Source organism: Martes martes (genome assembly GCF_963455335.1).
Source record: "Martes martes genome assembly, chromosome: 4".
NCBI lineage: Eukaryota > Metazoa > Chordata > Mammalia > Carnivora > Mustelidae > Martes > Martes martes.
Window position 1 is genome coordinate 83082606 of NC_137891.1, and position 21090 is coordinate 83103695.

General features: G+C 41.1%; 1 protein-coding gene across 1 annotated transcript; it reads right to left on the bottom strand.

The window, feature by feature from the left end:
* Positions 1–630: 630 nt before the first annotated feature.
* On the bottom strand, positions 631–21035 carry MCM4 (minichromosome maintenance complex component 4). The gene is made up of 17 exons (XM_080802537.1): positions 20959–21035; positions 20761–20844; positions 20174–20338; positions 19667–19830; positions 19472–19573; positions 19138–19233; positions 18961–19056; positions 17559–17697; positions 14109–14329; positions 10590–10710; positions 7788–8047; positions 6756–7121; positions 6175–6302; positions 4342–4549; positions 2847–3075; positions 2149–2282; positions 631–1321 (listed from the first exon to the last, which is right to left on the bottom strand). The coding sequence occupies exons 2-17, from the start codon at positions 20828–20830 to the stop codon at positions 1229–1231; spliced, it is 2592 nt and encodes an 863-aa protein (XP_080658663.1). The 5' UTR covers positions 20831–20844; positions 20959–21035; the 3' UTR covers positions 631–1228.
* Positions 21036–21090: the final 55 nt, after the last annotated feature.

Below are 21090 nucleotides of genomic sequence, written 5' to 3' on the forward strand. Positions count from 1 at the left end.
CATATGCTCTAAAATAAGATCTTAAAAAAAAAAAAGCCTCTAAATGTAATTCCAATGTTAACATTTTAATGCTATTTAACCATTCAGTTAGTCCTATCATTTCCTATGGATACTGGATTATTGAATGTTGATCCTAAATTATTAAAAAAGAGGCTAACTTATACAATTACCTTCAATGTTTCAGGTATTATTAATTATAGTCCTATTTCTGTATAAAATTCCAGCCTATGGTGGTTTTATAAGAATAAGGCCTGCTATGGTGCACCTGGGTGGCTCAGTTGGTTAAATGTCCACCTTTGGCTCAGGTCATGATCACATGGTCCTGGGACTGCATCAGTCCTGCGTTGGGCTCCTTGCTCAGCAGGAAGCTTACTTCTCCCTCTGCCTGCCACTCCCCCTGCCTGCCACTCCCCCTGCTTTGCTTTCCCTGATAAATAAATAACATCTTAAACAGAACAAAACAAAACAAAAAAGGATAATGCCTGCTAGGATAAAAGTACATTGGAACTTATATTGTAGTGAATTTCTTTTGTGCATTCTAAAGTACTTATTACCATCATGAATTTCCATGAATATAGCGTTTATTAAAGTTTTTTCTTAATGAAAAATAAAACCAGATAACCAAGTATTACTTAATCAAACATTTATTTAGGAAAAAGTTTACATATTAGGATAAAGTAGAAGTTAACCTAAAACTTAATCATTTCCAACCACCCATTTTTTTAATCTTATGGGAGCCATGAGAACAAGCCTCTAGAAGGAATTACACATGAGAGTTTTAAGAGGGAGAAAGCTCTGGTCCTTCATTACCTCATACTGAATGATATGCCCTGGCTAAGTTTTATCTCATATTACAAAACTCCAAGCATATGGATGATTGCCTTTAGAAAGGCCAGCACAAAACCATGACCCGTGACTCAGACTGCCATCTCCAAAAAAGACTGACATCCTAACATATACATACATACATATATATGGAAATACACATTAAAAGCCCTGGTGCTAAAATAATGGCACTTAAAAAAAATAACCTCAACTGTAAATTGGCACAGTATTTTCACCAAAGATATTAAACAAGCGAAAACGCCCACTTCACTGAACCCAGGTTAGAAGATTTTTATGGAGCCAAATAATGACTTTAAGAATCTATTTCCATGGACAGCAACAGTGGCAGCTCATTGGTCCCTATGCTGCACACACAGGCACACAAGAGCTTCAGACAAGAGCTTCAGAGCAAGCGGACAGTTTTGCCAGTTACTGTTAAGAAGTCATCATCAGCCAAGGCACGCAGGGCTTCTTCAAACATATCTTTGGTAATAGCCTTTGGGGAAGAGATGAAAACAATTATTTTACACATTAAGTACTCCCTTACCTGTTAGATACACTGATTTCAATGTAAAGAACCACCAGTCTCTTTCCTTTTTGGTAGCTGTATACACTCCTTAGGTTCTAACCAGGAGGGGTAACCATTTCATGCAGAGGGCTTGAAGATAAATAGACAGGCTTGCTATCTACCCATATGGTCTGTAGAAATATTCAACTCTGCCCCTGTGTAGTGCTAATCCAGCTGTAGAAAATATGCAAGTGAAAGCAGGCAAATGGCTGACCTGGACCCTCGAGTTCTTTTCACTGGGTAACCCAACTTTATTTACAAAAGGGAACCTGATCACTTCATCATTACATTACGATGCATGGCTAATATGCAGGGTTAACACTATTTATCATAGGAAAAAACTGCAAACATCCTAAATGTTCAGCAATCGCTTAAGTAAATGATGGGATAGGCACTCAAAAGGATCTTACCCAATTATAAATAATACAAATAATGTTATTCAGCCTATTCACCAACACAGATGATGTTGATAGCATATTTTTAATTAAAAAACAAAGAAAAAGCAAGTTATAAAACAGTGTAACTATGTTCATTTTTCAAAAAGACCACATGTGTACATATACACAAAAACTATTAATAGAACAAAATTTTGTGGTTATTTCTTGATGATGAATTTGTGGGTGATTTTACCTTTTTTTAATCCAGACCTATATTTAATACTTAAATGAAAGAAAAAGATTTTAAAAAACCTTAATAGAAGTACTAAGGTAAAAAAGAAAATCTCTAATAAGCAAAAAACACTTAGAAACACTTACTATGTCAGATTGTCCCCGGATATCTTCAAAAAGTTGCTGATATTTTAGAGCTGGTGTTTTGCCCTTAGATAAAATAAGTTTTTTCAATGCTTCAGCTAACTCTTCTTTCCGTTTACGAGAGGTGGCACTCATTCCTGATTTAAATGAAAAAAAAAAGAAAGAAAAAAAGAAAGAAATTAATGAAAATATTTCTGCTACAAGGAAGTGAAGTATTTCAAATTTCCATTAATATTTCTATAGTAGTGTTGCCACAAAAAAGATTAGGGGACAGTGGCTGAATGCGAAAATATATTCAAAATTCTGAGTTCTGAATTCTCCGTTTCCAATTTTCTATAAGCCAGTAACTGCTAGTTTCCACTGAAACACAGTCCATGTAATCTGTATAGCAAGCAGTCAGTGCTCATTAAGAAATGAATTCTTTAAAGTAGACTAACAGAGGTACCTAGACAGCAGAAAAGCTCTGTGAAATTAGATACAACACTGTATGTGTGCATGCATGTGTCTAGGCATATTTTTCTCAGCTTTTAACAGGATTCTCAAAGAGGCCCTGATCTGAAAAAGGTTAAAAAGTCTGTCATTTCAAATAACTTAATTGTTAGCTCAACTATGAAATACAAATTACTTACATGTTAAGTGTGTGTGTGTGCGTGTGTGTGTGTATAAATTCTCATGTGCTCTTATGTTCAATGCAAACAGACCTGTAGTTAGAATAGATATGTCCACAATGCCAGTCCGGGGGTCAGTGGCAGACTGCTTTAGAGCTTCCCGATGGAGGCGTTTTGCTTCTTCAACATCAACTCCTTCAACTTTGCTTGAGAATCGTACTTTAGCGTGGGCTTCTGCTAATCGAATTAATGATTCCAGCTGTCGAGGGTATGCAGAAACCATTCCTCGGCTGCTACCAATCTTCCTCATGTCCACATAAGCCTAGTGTAGGCAGGAAAGAAAAAAAAAAAACTAAAACCAAAACTCCTTGTAACAATACTTTAGTTTTGTGGCTGAACTTTGAACAGTTAGGATTCTGTTAAATAAACTAACAGAAGCCAGGTGCAGTACTGAGGGGAATCAGAAGTCAGATCTAGCCTTGGGCCTTAAAGCTCATCAAGAAGGTGGTATCTGATGTGGCTATGAAGAGTGAAGAATTGGGGTGGCCTGTGAGGTGTATGAGGCTGGCATTCAGGGGACATGGTGTGTTGGGGTAAAGTGCAGGTCACAATTACAGCAGAGGACCAATCAGGGTGCCTGTCTGAAAAAGGTGCTCAGGCACCAACTCTGGTTTACGCCTATGCTGAGGGTTTATTTAATGACTGAGGCATGCAAAGATTACTGGCATAATGTTATAAAGCTGAGTTGTACTAAACTCACATATATATAACATCACTTTTAATTTAGTTTTATTTTGTTCCAAGATTCACTGTTTATGCACCACACCCAATGCTCCATGCAATACATGCCTTCTTTAATACCCACCACCAGGCTCACCCAACCCCCTCCCCCCTCCCCTCCAAAATCTTCAGTTTGTTTCTCAGAGTCCACAGTCTCTCATGGTCTGGCTCCCCCTCTGACATCCCCCAACTCCCTTCTCCTCTCCAACTCCCAATGTCCTCCGTGAACATCATTTTTTTGTTGAGCAACCCTCAAGTATATGATGCAAATGGAAAATTACACATCACCTATAACTTTCTTTGAGTATTTTCAGGGGCTTAGTTAGGAAGTAAAGCCCACTAAGCACCAGGAACCTTCTTAATATAATGTTTGAATAACTGAATGTGTCATTATGCACTGCTGTCCAAGGGAAAGGCTATGGAAAGGTGAACATCAGGTATTCAAAATTCCTTTTACTTTTTAGAAACAATCAAATGGAAGCTCAGAGAAATTACATGACTTCTTCAGAGTTACAAAGTTACTAAGTAGCATAACTTCTACTTCAACTCATGTATTCCGAGCTTAAATTTATTGTTTACAAACATTTAATTATAAAAAGCTTGTGTGACATATATAAAAGAAATCTTTTCCCTTTTCTACCTTTAGAAAAGTCAATTTTGCAACACAGGAGAAAAAAGTAGTTATAAAAAATAATACGTTATTAACAAAACTACTTTTTAACGGAGATAGTCAGCTAGTAACATTAATGCTATTGGCTACAGGCTCAATAAAAACATTTCTCAGGGTTTAAACATGGACCTGTGTTACCTCAATGAGAGCCTGGCTGGCTTCTTGGCTCAGACGAGGCATGACCATGCTGTGGGCGTAAGCAATGTAGTCCTTTAGCACTGCCATGTCCATGAACTCCTCCTCCACTTGCTCCTCACTCTGGTAGTACAAAGCGACAAGGTGGTGGGCCAGACGCCTATCATAGGCTTCGTCCTGAGGATCCAGCATGAGGAATATCAAATCAAACCTGAAAAAATATTGTAAAAACATTGTTTTCCTGCTTAGGACACCAATATACCCATATATGTAACTTAAAAATTGCTCCTGTGACTCCTGGGTGGCTCAGTTGGTTAAGCCTCTGACTCTTGGTTTTGGCTCAGGTCATGATCTCATGGGTCCTGAGATTGAGCACTGCATCAGGTCCGTGCTCAGTGGGAAGCCAGATGGAGATTCTCCCTCTCTCTCTCTGCTATCCCCCTGGCCCCCTCCCCCATACACTCTCTCTCAAAATAAATAAATCTTAAAAAAAAAAATTTGCTTCTGAGCCACCTAGGCATGTACAGTGAATGTATGTGTAGTCAGAGCTGCTAAGGGAGAATTAAGAGTCTGCTGTCCAGGGGTGCCTGGCTGGCTCAGTCATTAGCCATCTGCCTTTGGCTTAGGTCATGATCCTAGGGTCCTGGGATCGAGCCATGCATCAGTCTCCCTGCTCTGCGGGAAGCCTGCTTCTCCCTCTCCTGCTCCCCTTGCTTGTGTTCCCTCTCTTGCTGTGTCTCTCTCTGTCAAATAAATAAATCTTAAAAAAAAATGATAATTTTGAAGATTGTAAGATTTAAAGGAAAAAGCATTCAACTGTTTTTGAAAAACAAACAAACAAACAAACAAACAAAAAAAAACCAGAACAGAACTCTGGAAAAAAGTTGAATAATTAAAATCTAAAATCCGGGGCGCCTGGGTGGCTCAGTGGGTTAAAGCCTCTGCCTTAGGCTCAGGTCATGATCCCAGGGTCCTGGGATCGAGCCCCACATTGGGCTCTCTGCTCAGCAGGGAGCCTGCTTCCCTTTCCTCTCTCTCTCTGCCTGCCTCTCTGCCTACTTGTGGTCTCTGCCTGTCAAATAAATAAATAAAATCTTTAAAAAAAATACATAAAATTTAAAATCCACTTATTAAATAAATTAATAAATTAAATACTACTATAATAACTTAAAATACTATTTATGAAATGCTATTACAGGGGCGCCTGGGTGGCTCAGTGGGTTAAAGCCTCTGCTTTCGGCTCAGGTCATGATCCCGGGGTTCTGAGATCGAGCCCCACATGGGGCTCTCTGCTCAGCAGGGAGCCTGCTTCCCTTCCTCTCTCTGCCTGTCTCTCTGCCTGCTTGTGATCTCTGTCTGTCAAATAAATAAAGAAAAATCTTAAAAAAAAAAAAAAAAGAAAAGAAATGCTATTACAACCCATTAATGAAATCAGTATTTGTAGCAGTGGCATTGAGAAAAACTGGATTATAATTCTTTAACAAATTTAATTTTTCAGAATCTTATCTGTCATGTGAAGCTTTTCTCTGTACTTCGATGATACTCTTTAGCGACTTTAAGACAGAGATGAGCAGCAAGTGATGGGCTTCTGAAAAGGATGTCAAGGTGAAATGTCCTAACAGCTTCAAAGAATGAATAAATGTTAAGGTGCTACCCGATGGCTGAGTAGAGAAACACAGTCCTTGCCATGAAAACCCGACCACCCCTATTAGAAAATTTTGCATTAGAGTGAAAAGCTTATGATGCTAGCAGTGGTTGAATTTTATTATTTCCTTTTATCTCACCCTGAAAATTCTACAAATGAGCAAAGTAAGCATCTTCTTTATGTTCTCATACCTTGATAATAAAGTGTGAGGTAGCTGGATATTTTCAATGGTAGTTTTTTTAGGATTCCATTGAGACTCAATAGGATTTGCTGCTGCCAGGATAGAGGTGCGAGCATTGAGCTGACAAATAATCCCAGCCTACCAGAGAAAAAAGTGCAGTTAGAAACTTCACCTTGATGCTGGCAGGAACCACGTGAGCTATCTTTACCTGCAGTGCACTTTGCCATATATCCACTGTCACCAAGAGCCACACACATCACCTTGGAAGGATGATACCAACAGATTTATCTGGGACAATGCCATCCTCAGATTCACGCCAACAATCATATTCTAGACAAATGTATGCTCTAACTACATTCTTCTCAGAAACTAAACCCCTGCATGACATTTAGGACAAACTCAAGTTCTAGGAATACCACATATTAGTGGATTACTATAGCAAAAAAGATGAAAGAGGAAATACTCAAAGATATTTAGCTGAAACCTAATAGGAATAGTAGTCATGAGTTCCCCAAAGTTAGAACCAAGGTGAATATGTGTACTAGATTTCTAAGTGTACCCATGTTGACACATGGAGAATGGGCCTCTCACCTTTGCAATTGAAAGAGTCTGCTGTTCCATGACTTCATGTAGTACTGATCTTGTACTTTCATTCATCTTGTCAAATTCATCAATACAGCAGATACCATTATCACTCAGGACAAGGGCACCAGTCTGCAAGACAAGCTGCCTCGTCTCGGGGTCTTTCATCACGTATGCAGTGAGGCCTACTGCACTGGAGCCTTTCCCAGATGTGTACTGGCCCCTGGGGACTAGATTGTACACATACTGCAGCAGCTGGGACTTGCTGGTCCCAGGATCACCACACAACAGGATGTTGATCTCAGCACGAAATTTGCCTCTTCCTGTGTGACTAAAATCCTTTCTTGTTCCACCAAAAAGCTGAAGCAAGATTCCCTAAACAAACATGTTTAAACATTCACTTACTACAGAGTAATTGAGATCTAGTTTAAATGTTAGAGGTATTTTCTTATCCTGTGAATAAACAATTATAATTAAATTAAGGCAATGTATAAAGAGGAGAGTGCTTGGGACGCCTGGGTGGCTCAGTTGGTTGAGCGGCTGCCTTCGGCTCAGGTCATGATCCCAGCGTCCTGGGATCGAGTCCCACATCGGGCTCCTTGCTCCGCAGGGAGACTGCTTCTCCCTCTGCCACTCTGTCTGCCTGTGCTCGCTCTCTCTCTCTCTCTCTCTCTCTGACAAATAAATAAATAAAATCTTAAAAAAAAAAAAAAAAAAAGAGGAGAGTGCTTTAAATGATCACTAACCAATTTATATAGACTCACACACCACTGTGCCAGAATGGTGGCTATATAAATCTCTATTCTGATCCCATCTAGCTTTTGTTATTGTTTAGAAACATTAATTTCAATGTAAATATGAGGAAATGGACAATGACCAATTCTTGTCAACCAATAACCAAGTCAGATGGTAAGCACCTTGCTCTTGTTCTTATTCTTTAGGGGTGGGGGTGGGGGTGGTAGTGATAGAAGGGGCACATATTTATGCCTTTTGATCTCAAAGAACTATAAATCCTGATCAAAGTTAAAAGTCCATTGTTACCTTCTTTATATCTTCGTGTTCATAAATACTTGGAGCCAAGGCTGAAGCAAGTCTCTCATAAATGTCTGGCTTTCTAGAAAGTTCCTTGAGCAATTCCACCCGCTTCTCTGAAAAAAGTTTCTGCTCTGCTTCTTCATCAAAGCCATGCAGGCGTTTTGCATCAGTTTTCCGATAGTGAATGACATCAATGTGGGTTTTGTATACAGACTTCACATTACTCACTCTTGAATTGACTCGGATAGGAACAGCTCGATAGATACCTGAGGGCACAACCAAGAGATAAGCTTTTACCTTCCCCTAAATGGCTCATAAACTAGCAGACAGCAGGCAGCCCCTAAGAGATCTGAGGGCTGGCAGTGGAGGTGAGCTTTGAGCATACTGCCTTTATGGCCCTCCAGAGTCAAGGACTCACCTATACTGCAAAGCTCCCTGGTGAAGATGGCAAGGCAAGTTGGGAAGAACACAGGTTTTTTTAAAAAGAAGACCTAAAAACGTGTTCATCTGTGACCATCCATTAGCTCTATGATCTTGGGCACCTATCTGAGTATAACCATACTGCATATAATCATTCTGAGATTTAAATGAAATTACTTTGCTTTCAGTATAATGCTGGCTTACGGCTGTGTTCAATAAATAGTATTTTGAAATAGTTTTTTCATTTCTCTTAAGCTGAATGTACAGAACCTGCTTAGTAATTATTTGACTAGAACAAAGTACTAAAATCCTGTACCAAAAATTTGGAAAGGAAATACTAAAAGCTCTTTTAAAAATTACTCAAATAAGTAAATAAAATCTTTAAAAAGATTACTCAAAAATTATTTCACAGACTAGACTGTCTATAGAGTCAGAGGTAAAGATACAGTAGAAGAAAAATTACTACATGTTATTAATAACAAGAAGTGTTTCTAGGTGAATGGGCATGCCCTAGCATGCTCCCTAAAGAATATAATTTAAGAACATTAGAAGAAATAAATGAATAATCAGTCCTTCAACCACACCAACTCACTTGTTTTTCGAAAAGAAGAGTTTCCCAAACTGACATCTGTGATGTTTATCTTTTTTTTTTTTTTAAAGATTTTTTTTATCTATTTCACAGAGGGAGAGAGAGATCACAAGTAGGCAGAGAGGCAAGCAGAGAGAGAGGGGGGAGCAGGCTCCCCGCCGAGCAGAGAGCCCGATGTGGGGCTCGATCCCAGGACCCCCGGATCATGACCTGGGCCGAAGGCAGAGGCCTTAACCCACTGAGCCACCCAGGTGCCCCTGTTTATCTTTTTTTGACTTTCAATCCAGAAGGCTTGGACTCTGGGACAATCCAATTTCTTGCTGCTTTCTGAGGAGCAACTATCTGCTCCATCACAGGCTTCTTAGCAACTCACCATAGATCACCAATCCTTTTATTTAACAGGTCAATGTAATTCTTTTTTAAAACATAAAAACCAGTTCATATGTAACATTCTGAGAGTACACAACCTCCTTCATGGTAAGTTGAATTAGGGACAGATAGCTTTTTAAAGTGTCTACTTATTTTTACTGGTGTTTGCAATGATTCTTCATCACAGAACAACTTCAATACTTATTTTATATCTATACGGTGCTTTCCACAGCTCCCCTCCCAAACACGTTCATCTGTATCATCACATTAATTCTACTTGGCAGTTGAGGACATTAAAATAGATTAAATACTTTATCAAAGGTTTCAGACCAGTATAAGGTAGCAGAACAAGTATTGCACAACTTTCACTAATGACACATTCTTTCATGTTGTTAACGAACTACAAGTGCTTTTATAACTTAAGGTTGTTATAGGCAACTGTTGGGCTTCATACTGGGGAGACACAGGATGAGAAGTCTTAACTCACTGAACACAACCAATGGGTTACATTAAGAGCCACAGCCACTCCCTGGACTCAGTCCCCACCTTGACCTCAATGAACTGTGCCTGCTGTTCACAGCCCCTTTGAGAATCCAGGCGCTCATCCTACTCTGAAGCATCAAGAGAAAGACTGGCATATTCACATGGTAGAGTAGAATAAGCACTTTCTTGGCCAGGAGAGAAGGAGGAACCTTGTGTCACAGATTACCACATAACCTCAGCTACAGTGATCTGCAAGTCTCTCAATTTCTACTTCCTGTAAAAACACCACAACGTGAGGCCCTGGGTGGCTCAGTCAGTTAAGTGTCTGCCTTCGGCTCAGGTCACGATCCCAGCATCCTGGGATCAAGCTCCACATCGGGCTCCTTGCTCAGTGGGAAGCCTGCTTCTCCCTCTCCCACTCCCTCTGCCTGTGTTCCCTCTCTGGCTGTATCTCTGTCAAACAAATAAATAAAATCTTAAAAAAAAAAACAAAACCCACAATGTAACTCTGCAAGGTGCTCTAACCCATTTCCTCTCTATAATAAGTAAATGTTAACCCTTAGCTGTACATTTGGGAAGTGGCAAATTATTTAAAATTCCAGGTTGGTGAGTGCTGCTTCCTGAAGCTGCTGGTATAACTCCAATCTTACCAATACTAGCCTTGTCTGAGCTGTTTTCTCGAGATACCAGTGCTATCAGGTCAAAATATACTTATAGCTCTGGAACACTGAGATAGCGAAGATCAAGCAACTGCAAAGACAACACATTGAAAGGTTCCACCCTGCTAGGTTAAAAGTGAATAAAGCATTATAGGCAGGACCAGGCTTCATGCCAATGAATTCATGACCAAGCCAAAGGACTGACTAAAAAGTATAAAAAAATGCCAAACAAACAAACAAAAAAACCCCAAAGCATACTTATCTCATTAATATAGTCTACATTCTAACCTGTAACATTCACTCTGTCTCCAGGCTGAACCTTGTCAACAAGATCATTGTGAGCAAAAAGGATGACAGTGTGAGGCGTCTGCCCTGCAGGCATATCTTCAGGAGACTCCTGGAGTTTGATCTGAAAGAACAAAGGAAACAGAAAACTCAGGAAATGACAAGCACAATTTAGACAAAACTGCCCATCTTTGTACCACTTACAAATAACTTTTTTTTTTTTTTAAAGATTTTATTTATTTATTTGTTAGAGAGAGAGAGCGAGCGAGCGCGAGCATAGGCAGACAGAGCAGCAGGCAGAGGCATAGGCAGAGGGAGAAGCAGACTCCCCACAGAGCAAGGAGCCCGATGCGGGACTCGATCCCGGGACACTGGGGTCATGACCCGAGCTGAAGGCAGCCGCTTAACCAACTGAGCCACCCAGGCGTCCCGATAACTATTTTTGATGTTACCACATTTCTATTTTATAAAAAGATTTCACGTATTTATTTTAAAGAGAGCGCACGTGTGCATGTGTGTACACCCGAATGGGGGAGGTCTGAAGGAGAGGGAGAGAAAGCAGACTCCCAACTGAGCACAAAGGAGCACCTGACACCCTGAGCCAAAATCAAGAGTCCCACACTCAAGTGACTAAGCCCTACCACATTTATTTTTAAAACACCATTCTTGGGGCACCTGGATGGTTCAGTTGGTTTAGTATCTGCCTCCGGCTTAGGTCATGATCCCAGGGCTCTGGGAAGAGCCCTGCCTCAGGATCCCTGCTCGGTGGGGAGTCTGCTTCTCCCTCTGTCTCCCCTCACTTGTGTTCATGTTCTCTCTGAAATAAATAAAATCTTAAAAAAATAAAATACCATTCTTTGTTTTTATCTCCAGATAGCCAACTTTTTTTTTAAACCTTTAATGTGACATAAACATACATTTTGTAAGGATTATTGTTTACATACAAATTCCCGTATTTGGGAGACAGCAGTTAGTAATTTGTGAGACTGTTTTTCACCATTTCAAGGTTGTAGTGGATATTTCTTTGCATACACGTTTGTCTAAATTTCTAATTATGTTTTTAGCAATTACTTCTCATAGATTTCCTGGGTGGAGAAGTACACACTTTTCAGGTTCCTGGTAAAGCACTTTGGTGCATCTCTCCTATTCGCTGTGTGCATCTCATAAACACTTGGCCTGGTTACTCACACAGCAGTATTGGCTGAGCACTTGGCCTGGTTCTAGGTGCTGAGGACTCCACAGTGAATGAAATTTTCCCTCAGAGTGGAGTGAGGACAAACAATGCACAAACATACAAGTGAGCTTATAACATTTGGCAGTGACACATGTAATAGAAGAAAAAAAGAGTAAGGAGCATGGGCAGTGGGGGTGGAGGAGATGCTTTTCACAAAGCAAGGTTAGGGAAGGCTTTTCTCAGATCAAGCAACCTCTAGGCAAAGGTCTAAGGATGTTAGGGAGGAAGCCGTGTGTTCTGTAGGGTAAGAACAACAAGTGCCAATGGTCCTGAGGCAAACCTGTGCTTGGTTGAGGAGCCCTGTATAAGGAAATGGTTGAGACACCATCAGTAAGGTCTGTGGGTACGAAGGTGTGTTGTGGTGTTATTGGGTCATGTAGTTTGGAAACTACTCTAGGATACTAAGTTTTATTTCGAGTCAGTTTGGGAGTCTCTGAAGCATTCTAAGAAAGAATATTATACTATAAACAACTTGGGAGCACGCTTCCATGTTTGTATCATAGGTCTTAGCACCATGCTGGCATGAGTTGAGGTACATTTGCTCCAATAATTGGTAGCAATATTAGATGAAAATTTGTATCTATATTTAATTTTCAATTCTTTGGTTAGTAAAAATGTTCAACACTTTTTCACACTTGCTAGTATTTTTCTTATTGACTCCCCATAAAGGAAATTAACTGTAGTATTTTGAGCATATTCTATTTAAATTTTAAAAAGTTGTTTTAACATTACAGCAAAATTAAAAAAACTTAACAGTCCTTGTCCCTGTGCCTACTTTAACACCATTACAATCACAGCAAATAAACAATTTTTACTATTTCCACTTATTCCTATGTTGTTTTGATAATTTCACCTTAACATTTTCATTATTAAAGGGGTGACTGGGTGGCTCAGTCAGTTAAGCATCTGACTCTTGGTTTTGGCTTTCGTCATGATCTCACAGTTGTAAGACTGAGCCCTGTGCGGGGCTCTGCACTCAGTGTGGAGTTGCTTCATTCTTTTACCCCTCTCCCTCCCCCTGTTCTCCACCCTATGGGCACACGCGCTCTCTCTCTCTCTAGAATAAAATCTTAAAAAAAAATTTCATTAAAGACACAAAAACCAAACTTCCTTTACAATAAAATTTGAAAAAAACTTCAGAAAAATTTTCAACTTATTCTGTACCAATGGAACAGCTGCAAAAAGACAAAATTTAACTAATGTTTACCGATATAATTTTCAAAATATTTTATTTTTAAGTATTCTCACACCTAACGTGGGGCTCAAACTTACAACTCTGAGATCAAGAGTCGCCTGCTGTACCAACTGAGCCAGCCAGGCACCTCAATTTTTACTGATCTTAGATGTTTCATATACTTTTATCTGACATACTAAATTTTTTTAAATAAGCGTAAGTATTTCCTATAGAAACGTCTCAAATTAAATTTTTTAAAAAGATTTTAGGGCGCCTGGGTGTCTCAGTTGGTTAAGCATCTGCCTTCGGCTCAGGTCATGAGCCCAGGGTCCTGGGATGGAGTTCCACGTGGGGCTCCTTGCTTAGCAGGGAGCCTGCCTCTCTCTCTCCCTCTGCCCCTCCCCTCTGCTCATGTGTACTCTCTCTCTCAAATGAATAAAACCTTAAAAAAAAAGGAACGATTTATTTTGGGGTGGGGGGAAAAGGAGGAGGGGTGGTGGGGAAAGGAAGAGGGATGGTGAGAGATAGAGGTAGAGGGAGAAAAAAAGTCTAAAGCAGACTCCACACTGAACACAGAGCTGGATGTGGGGCTTGATCCCTCAACCTAGCTGAAACCAGATGCTTAACAAACTGTGCCACCCAGATACCCCTCACATTAAATTTATTAAGTCAAAAAGTGGAATAGTGAGGAAAAAAAATAGTGAAAGAATGTGTTTTTCTTTTAAACTTTAAAAAAAAAAAAAAAAGATATTATTTACTTATTTAACAGACAGAGATCACAAGTAAGCAGAGAGATAGGCAGAGAGACATGCAGAGAGAGAGGGGGAAGCAGGCTCCCTGCTGAGCAGAAAACCTGATGCGGGGCTCGATCCCAGGACCCTGAGATCATGACCTGAGTCGAAGGCAGAGGCTTTAACCCACTGAGCCACCAAGGCACCCCAGAATGTGTTTTTCTTATTATAAAGTATTTTAGGCCATGAAAACGTGGTGTATATAATCATGACCTGGTGCTCACTGGCAATAAAAAAAAGGAAGGGTCCCATCCGAAACCTGAAGCCCTAAGCACCAATATGCCAATGGGAAGGCCTCCCAAGGCACCCAAGAAGGCACATACCATCTGTTTGTCAGAGAACACAGAGCGGTTGTGGATCAGCGCCATGCTGTGAGTGGTGTGGCAGCGCTCACAAACAGAGGGCTCAGCGATGCGGCCACGGTCAATCTCTACCTGGGCTGTGTGGGCACACACTTGGCACTGGAAGAAGGCCTCTTGCATCTCTGGAATCAGCTGCGATGTCCTGATTACCATGCCACTGATGGCAATGAGCTGGTCAATGTCTGTAAGGAGTTGGGAGGAGAGGTCAGCTTATCCATCAGCCACTGCCTGCAGCCCAGACAGAGGTGGTCTCTTCCCTGAGCTATATTCCTGCCAGGGCAGGTCTGGGTGTGCCGTCAAGCCCAGGAGAATCTTACTGGGAGATGCAGAGGTACCTAGGGATGGCTGCGGTCACAGGGAGGTGCTATGGTCAGGGCATGAATGTTTCATTGGGTATCCTCAGGTCTGGCCTGGGATGCCCTTCCTGTGTTGTCTTCCTTCTTCTCAATTCTGATGGCCCTCTGCCCTTCTTCCCCAGGGCCCACTGTCCAATAGGCATCCACCATCTTTCTGCTTATCTACTTCCTGTTCCCCTCCACCTTCTGGTTTGCATTAGAAGCTTTACACTTCTGCCTCCTTTGCCCCATGGTCTTCTGCCTCACACACTGTATTATGCTGAAGTCCTGATGCTCAGTGTATGTGAAATGCATTGGCTCCAGAGCCAGATGGTCTGGACAGAGTACCTGTGTGATCCTGGGGACACCTTAGCCTCTCTGTGCCCTTCTACACATGGCAGTAATGGCATCTGCCTTACACTTGTTGAAATTAAGAGCCTGCATACATCAAGCCTTACAAGAACAGTACCTAGCAGAAATAAGCACTATATAACTTAGACAATCATTATTATCTATATAAGAAAGACTTTGTACAGAATATTTTTCACTTTTGCTCCTGGTTCCTCTATAGGTTGGAGCATCCCTGACAAGAAAATTTTTACCCAATTCATTCCCACTGTTAGTTCCAAACAAGTTACACTGTTATTCATAGTCAACAAAACACGGCCTGTAGTTAGCCACAACTGGCCTTGCAGATTGCCACAGCCTTTCAGTACTTATTGCTGCCTCACAAGCTCTTTCCCACTTGGTCTTGTCCTCCCTTCTACTTACTTAAAAATCTTCCTTCCCTCTCTCCCCACCAACCCTTATTCTACTTTAAAAAGTAACCTCTGGGGGCACCTGGGTGGCTCAGTGGGTTGGGCCGCTGCCTTCGGCTCGGGTCGTGATCTCAGGGTCCTGGGATCGAGTCCCGCATCGGGCTCTCCGCTCAGCGGGGAGCCTGCTTCCCCCTCTCTCTCTCTGCCTGCCTCTCTGTCTACTTGTGATCTCTCTCTGTCAAATAAATAAATAAAATCTTTAAATAAATAAATAAATAAATAAATAAAAATAAAAAGTAACCTCGGGGGGGGGGCGCCTGGGTGGCTCAGTGGGTTAAAGCCTCTGCCTTCAGCTCAGGTCATGATCCCAGAGTCCTGGGATCGAGCCCCACATTGGGCTCTCTGCTCCGTGGAGAGCCTGCTTTCTCCTATCTCTCTGCCTGCCTCTCTGCTTACTTGTGATCTCTGTCTGTCAAATAAATAAATAAAATCTTTAAAAAAAAAAAAAAAGTATCCTCTGGGGGCGCCTGGGTGGCTCAGTGGGTTAAAGCCTCTGCCTTCCGCTCAGATCATGATCCCAGGGGAGCTCTCTGCTCAGAGTGGGGAGCCTGCTCCCTCTCCTCTCTCTCTGCCTGCCTCTCTACTTGTGATCTCTGTCTGTCAAATAAATAAATAAAATCTTAAAAAAATAAAAAGTAACCTCTGTAGTAAGTCATAGAAATCAACATAAAAGTTAAAAACTTTTGAGATTAGTTGGGTATTTGGCAATCCCTCTTCATCTGAAATTAGGATAATCTCCAGTCTTACCCTTCATGTACCAATGCTATGCCTCTGAAAAATGAACTGCAGCACTCTCAGTCTCCTACTTCCTTCAGTGTCTCCACTTAATACCCTACCACAGAAGTAGGGTCAGGAACCAATTTCATAAGAAGATATGTATTCCTTTAATCAATAGTGAACTCCAACACTTGTTCCTTTGTTAGCTGTTGTATTTTCTTATACTGACATTTGTGTCCTTTGCACATTCACCTATAGGACTGTTTATAAATTCTCAGTAGTTTTTATATCTTAATCTTCATACACGGCAAATACCATGTTTGTCCTGTATTTTCACTCCTATGGCCACTGTCCAGCTTAGGACCCTGCTGCTCCATGCAGGAGCTACTATTAAAGTCTCTGAACTTTAACACACTTTATACCTGGCACACTAGACTCACCATGAGATCCTCAAGAGTGGTAAAATCTTTCTCACTTTCTTCTGAAAAAGTATCAATGGCTCCCTATTGACTTTGGAATAAAAATCTGTATTAAATTGGAATTCTAAGCTCTTCAGGACCCAGACTTTCCAGTCCTAACACAAACATTGCCTCTCTTACTTCTGGCATCAGCCAGCACTTACTATCTGCATATAGCTCTGTTTTGCTTCTGCCTACATCACCTTTGTGCAGTCCATAGTGAATTCCTTCATGCCTGCTTTTCAAATCCTTATTGTAACTAAAATTTCTCTTTCACCATGAACTCTTCCCACCTGGGTCTAGCACTCTCCTTCCCTCCCTGGGCTAAGACAACCTCTGCACTGCTCAACTGGCCTATGTTTTTTTAAACTTACTTTTCAAGCTAGATTTTTTTTTTTTTTACAAGATTTATTTAATCATTTGAGAGGGGGGAGAGAATCCTCAAGTAGACTCCCTACTGAGTGTGGACCTGAGATCATGACTTGACCCACAATCAGGAGTTGGACGCTCAACCCATGGAGCCATCCAGGTACCCCGCAAACTAGATTCCTTTAAGCTCCAAAGCAGGGATCGTATTTTGTATTTGTTTTCTGCAGTGATTTTGAAAATGTGCCTACTTAGTAACTGAAAAATTATTACATTTGGGCAAGTTCACCTTAAGATAAAGAACTGTCAAGAGTTATAACATTTTTTTTTAAGATTTTATTTATTTATTTGACAGAGATCACAAGTAGGCTGAGAGGCAGGCAGAGAGCGAGGAAGGGAAGCAGGCTCCCTGCTGAGCAGAGAGCCTGATGTAGGGCTTGATCCCAGGACCCTGAGGTCACGACCTGAGCCGAAGGCAGAGGATTTAACCCACTAAGCCACCCAGGCACCCTGAGAGTTACAACATCTTTTATGTAATTTCAGTTAAGCTAAAAGAAGGCAGGGTTGGTTCAAAGGCATACAGGGTAAATGAATCTGCCATATATTTAGTCAATTTATAATCTATTACCACCACTATCACATACACAATTCTTTTAAAATTCCTTGATGAGATAAGATTTTATTTTTATGTATTTTCCTGCTATTAAAAAACATTACCTTCTGGATTCAGGTTTCTCATATTCTTCGTCTTTAATGCATTGAATGGTCTTACTTGAATCTGATGTTCCAAGATTGAGTCAGGGTAATGGTCAAAGAAGATTTCATTGACAGCCATGTCAAAGGTTGGGATAACTTCCTATAAAAATAAATGTAAAGAAGCCAAGCTGTGTTTATATTCCCACCTTAGAATTAAATATCAGAAATAAGGAATTTCGTATTAATGAAGTATAAAAAGAGACACATCTGGCATAAATCTTAAGTATCACCTGTATATAAACACAAACATGTTGTTTAAAGACTTTAGATACATTGAGACTGAGCTCTCTCACCTCTGCATATTTTCATAATGGTTAAGTGTGATCATATATATGAAACCTTCACAATGTACTGACATATCTTGGGCTTTTAATTAGTAATGAAAAGCTTTTGATCTCATACTTTTATGTTAGGCAACTTGACCAAGGTCACACAGCTATTAAATAGAAAGATCAAGATATAAAACCAAGTCTGCTTGCTTCCAAAGCCTACAACTAGAATAAATATAGCTGATACTTCAGTAATAAAATCTGACCTAAAGCTTAAAAGAAAAAGGTTATAGGGCACCTGGGTGGCTTAGTTGGTTAAGTGCCCTGACTCTTGATTTTGGCTCAGGGCACAATCTTGGGGTTGTGAGATTGAGCTCTGTGTCAGGTTCTGCACTGGGTCTGGAGCCTGCTAAAGATTCTCTTTCTCCCTCTTCCTCTGCCCCTCCCAGCTCCCCCCACCCCCAAAAAAACAACCAAACAAAAAACAATTAAAAAAGAAAAGGATTACAACAAGGTTAACATAATCTGCTATGGACGGCACAAAGTGTAATACGTTTATATATAAAATATTCTTGCTTAAGGGATGCCTGGGTGGCACCGTTGAGTGTCTGACTCCACATTTCAGATCAGGTCATATCTCGGATCATGAGATCCAGCCTCAATTGGGGCTCTGCACTGAGCTTAAGACTATCTACCCCTCTTCCTCTGCCACCCACCCCCCCGCCACCTCCTATGTGTGTGTACTCTCTCTAAAACAAATAAATCTTTAAAAAAATTTTTTTCATTTAAGATAATTTACTTCATCCAACCCAAGTAGCTATCGATTTTAAGATTCGCCATTACTTTAAATACTATTAAGAAAGAACCTGCCAATTAGACTATGACCTGTAACTGACAATACTACACATCCCAATTTTTAGAAACGTTAAAGTGTGAGAAAATGCTCATCTTAAAGGAGAAGAGTATGATTTTCTTAAGTTTTTGTGCTCTGGAGGCATTTTCTCTCTGCTACCCAGGAAATTCTACTATTCAAAAATCCTTTAGGTGTTCTGGATGTTTACTATCATTCCGTAAGGTCAAAATCAAAATCTTACTTGTGGGTAGCAGATGAGCTGCCTGTATAGATTTTTGTCAAATGATTTTATGTGTTCACAGTTTACATTTAAAAATGGCTCCCCGATGACATTAATCTAGAAGAGAAAACAAACAAGTTATGTTCTGCTAATTGTTTTAAAATGCATTAATTTGATTTTATAAGACCATTTGATTACCTCCCCAAGTCGTTGCATGTACAGAGGTTCAGTAATATCTATGCCAATATTTTCTTCTTCTTTAGCCAGAGGGTCAATAAAACGTTGAAGGAATCTCTTGATGTTGAGAGAAAAAGAGTAAGTCTGATGCATTTAGGAATAACTACTCAACTGCAAAAAATTATGAGAATGTTCCTATTTGGAGACAGACATAGATGGTATTTTTTCTTTTAAAAAAAATCAACAATTCTAAGCCACCTAAAAACCTACCCAAGTATTATGGCTACTAAGATACTGTTTATAAATCTTTTCTCCCAGCATTTTCAGAACTCTAAAGTATTAACATACAGCTTACCTGAAAATTTTCTTTGCATGTCGACACATTTACATCTGTTCCCCAAATCACAAGTTTTTGTCCTAGAGACTGCTCACTTGCCACTATATCTTCTGTTGCTGGCTATACAGAAAAATATGACAGAACAAGTTAATGGGGAATTACGCATTTTATGTTCCCCAAATGCTGCTATCAGAAGACCTACTGTGTACTCACCACATCAGACTGCAAATCCACCTGCAGGCCCTTCCGTGCAGACCCCAGGTCAGGCCTCTGCCTCACAGGTGTGCCTCTAGCACCACTCCTTGGGGTTCCCTCCACCCGAGAGCTGGGAGTGCCATATGTCAGTGGTGAACTAACATCAAAGTCAAGGGGAATTGCTATAAAAACAAAATTTGAAAATCTACAATAAAATTCTGATAGCCTTTCAAATCCTGAACTACAGCATGTTGACTTAAGTCATCTAAGAACAAGAGCAAATATTCCTTGAAACCTGTGGCAGTTAAGATTCTGAGGGCTATTAAAGCTTCTAGTAAAAGCCCACCAATTTTTTTTTTCTTTGTTCACTAAGTCTTAACATGTATCTATCTCTGTACTGGTGGTGAGCATACTAGCTCACGTAGGGTTACATCAACTACCCGTTAACAAACCAGCAAATGTGAGCAGCTAAAGCATCATCCGTATATCAACCACAGTAGAACTTAGATCCCGCCAAAATCATACCTGAGGAATGTATCTGAGCAGGGCTGGAAAATAACGTATCCTGCGCGGCAGGACTCTGCAGGTCAGCTCCAGGTGAGGTCGGCATGGGCTGTAACTCTCCTGTAGAGGTAGAATCTTCGCCCCTACGTCTCTGATACGGTGACGACCTGGCATCTTCACTTCGAGCTTGTGACATACAAAACAGAAAAGATAGCCATCAACTCTCCTGTTTGGTCTTCTGGGAATTCCACCAAGTCTCTTGGGAACAAATACAAACCAAACAAAACGGAGACAAATAGGCACGGACACGCTGAAAGATTAGAAAAAGGCTGGAAAAGGAGGAAACGAAGGCCTAGCACATACTGCCTCTCTCTCTCTCTCTCACACACACAAACATATATATATATATATATATATATATATGTTTGCACACTAGAATAGGCAGAGCATGAGCAAACGCTCGCCGTCCGCATATCTTATTCCACCTGGGACTGCTCTCTCAGAGCCAGAAACCAGGCTCAGGCCAGATTTCTCTGTGGTGATGGGAAAAAGCCGGAAGAGGGGACGGAGGGTAATGAGGCGGGCTCGACTCACGGGAAGGAACTTACGCGTCTGCGCAGGTGTGACCCGCCCGCGCCGACTGCCGCGACGGCTCGGGGTCGACGCCGGGGACGACATGGTGCTGGTGGAACCTGCGCGAGAAAAGGTCAGGTTCCACCCGCGTCCGTCCCCAGCTTCCCCCCATCCCACCGCACGATACCCTCGCTGGGGTCCTCATCGCGCCACCCCGGCCTGCACGCTCCTACCGGGGAAATCCGCTCGCTGCCGACGCCCGCAAGGAACCCGGACGCACCAGGTGGATGGCTCTCCTACACCGCAAGAGCCGAGCAAGGTTTCGCGCCAGCTGTCCGTCGTCAACGCCCTCGGCGGTGCCCTAC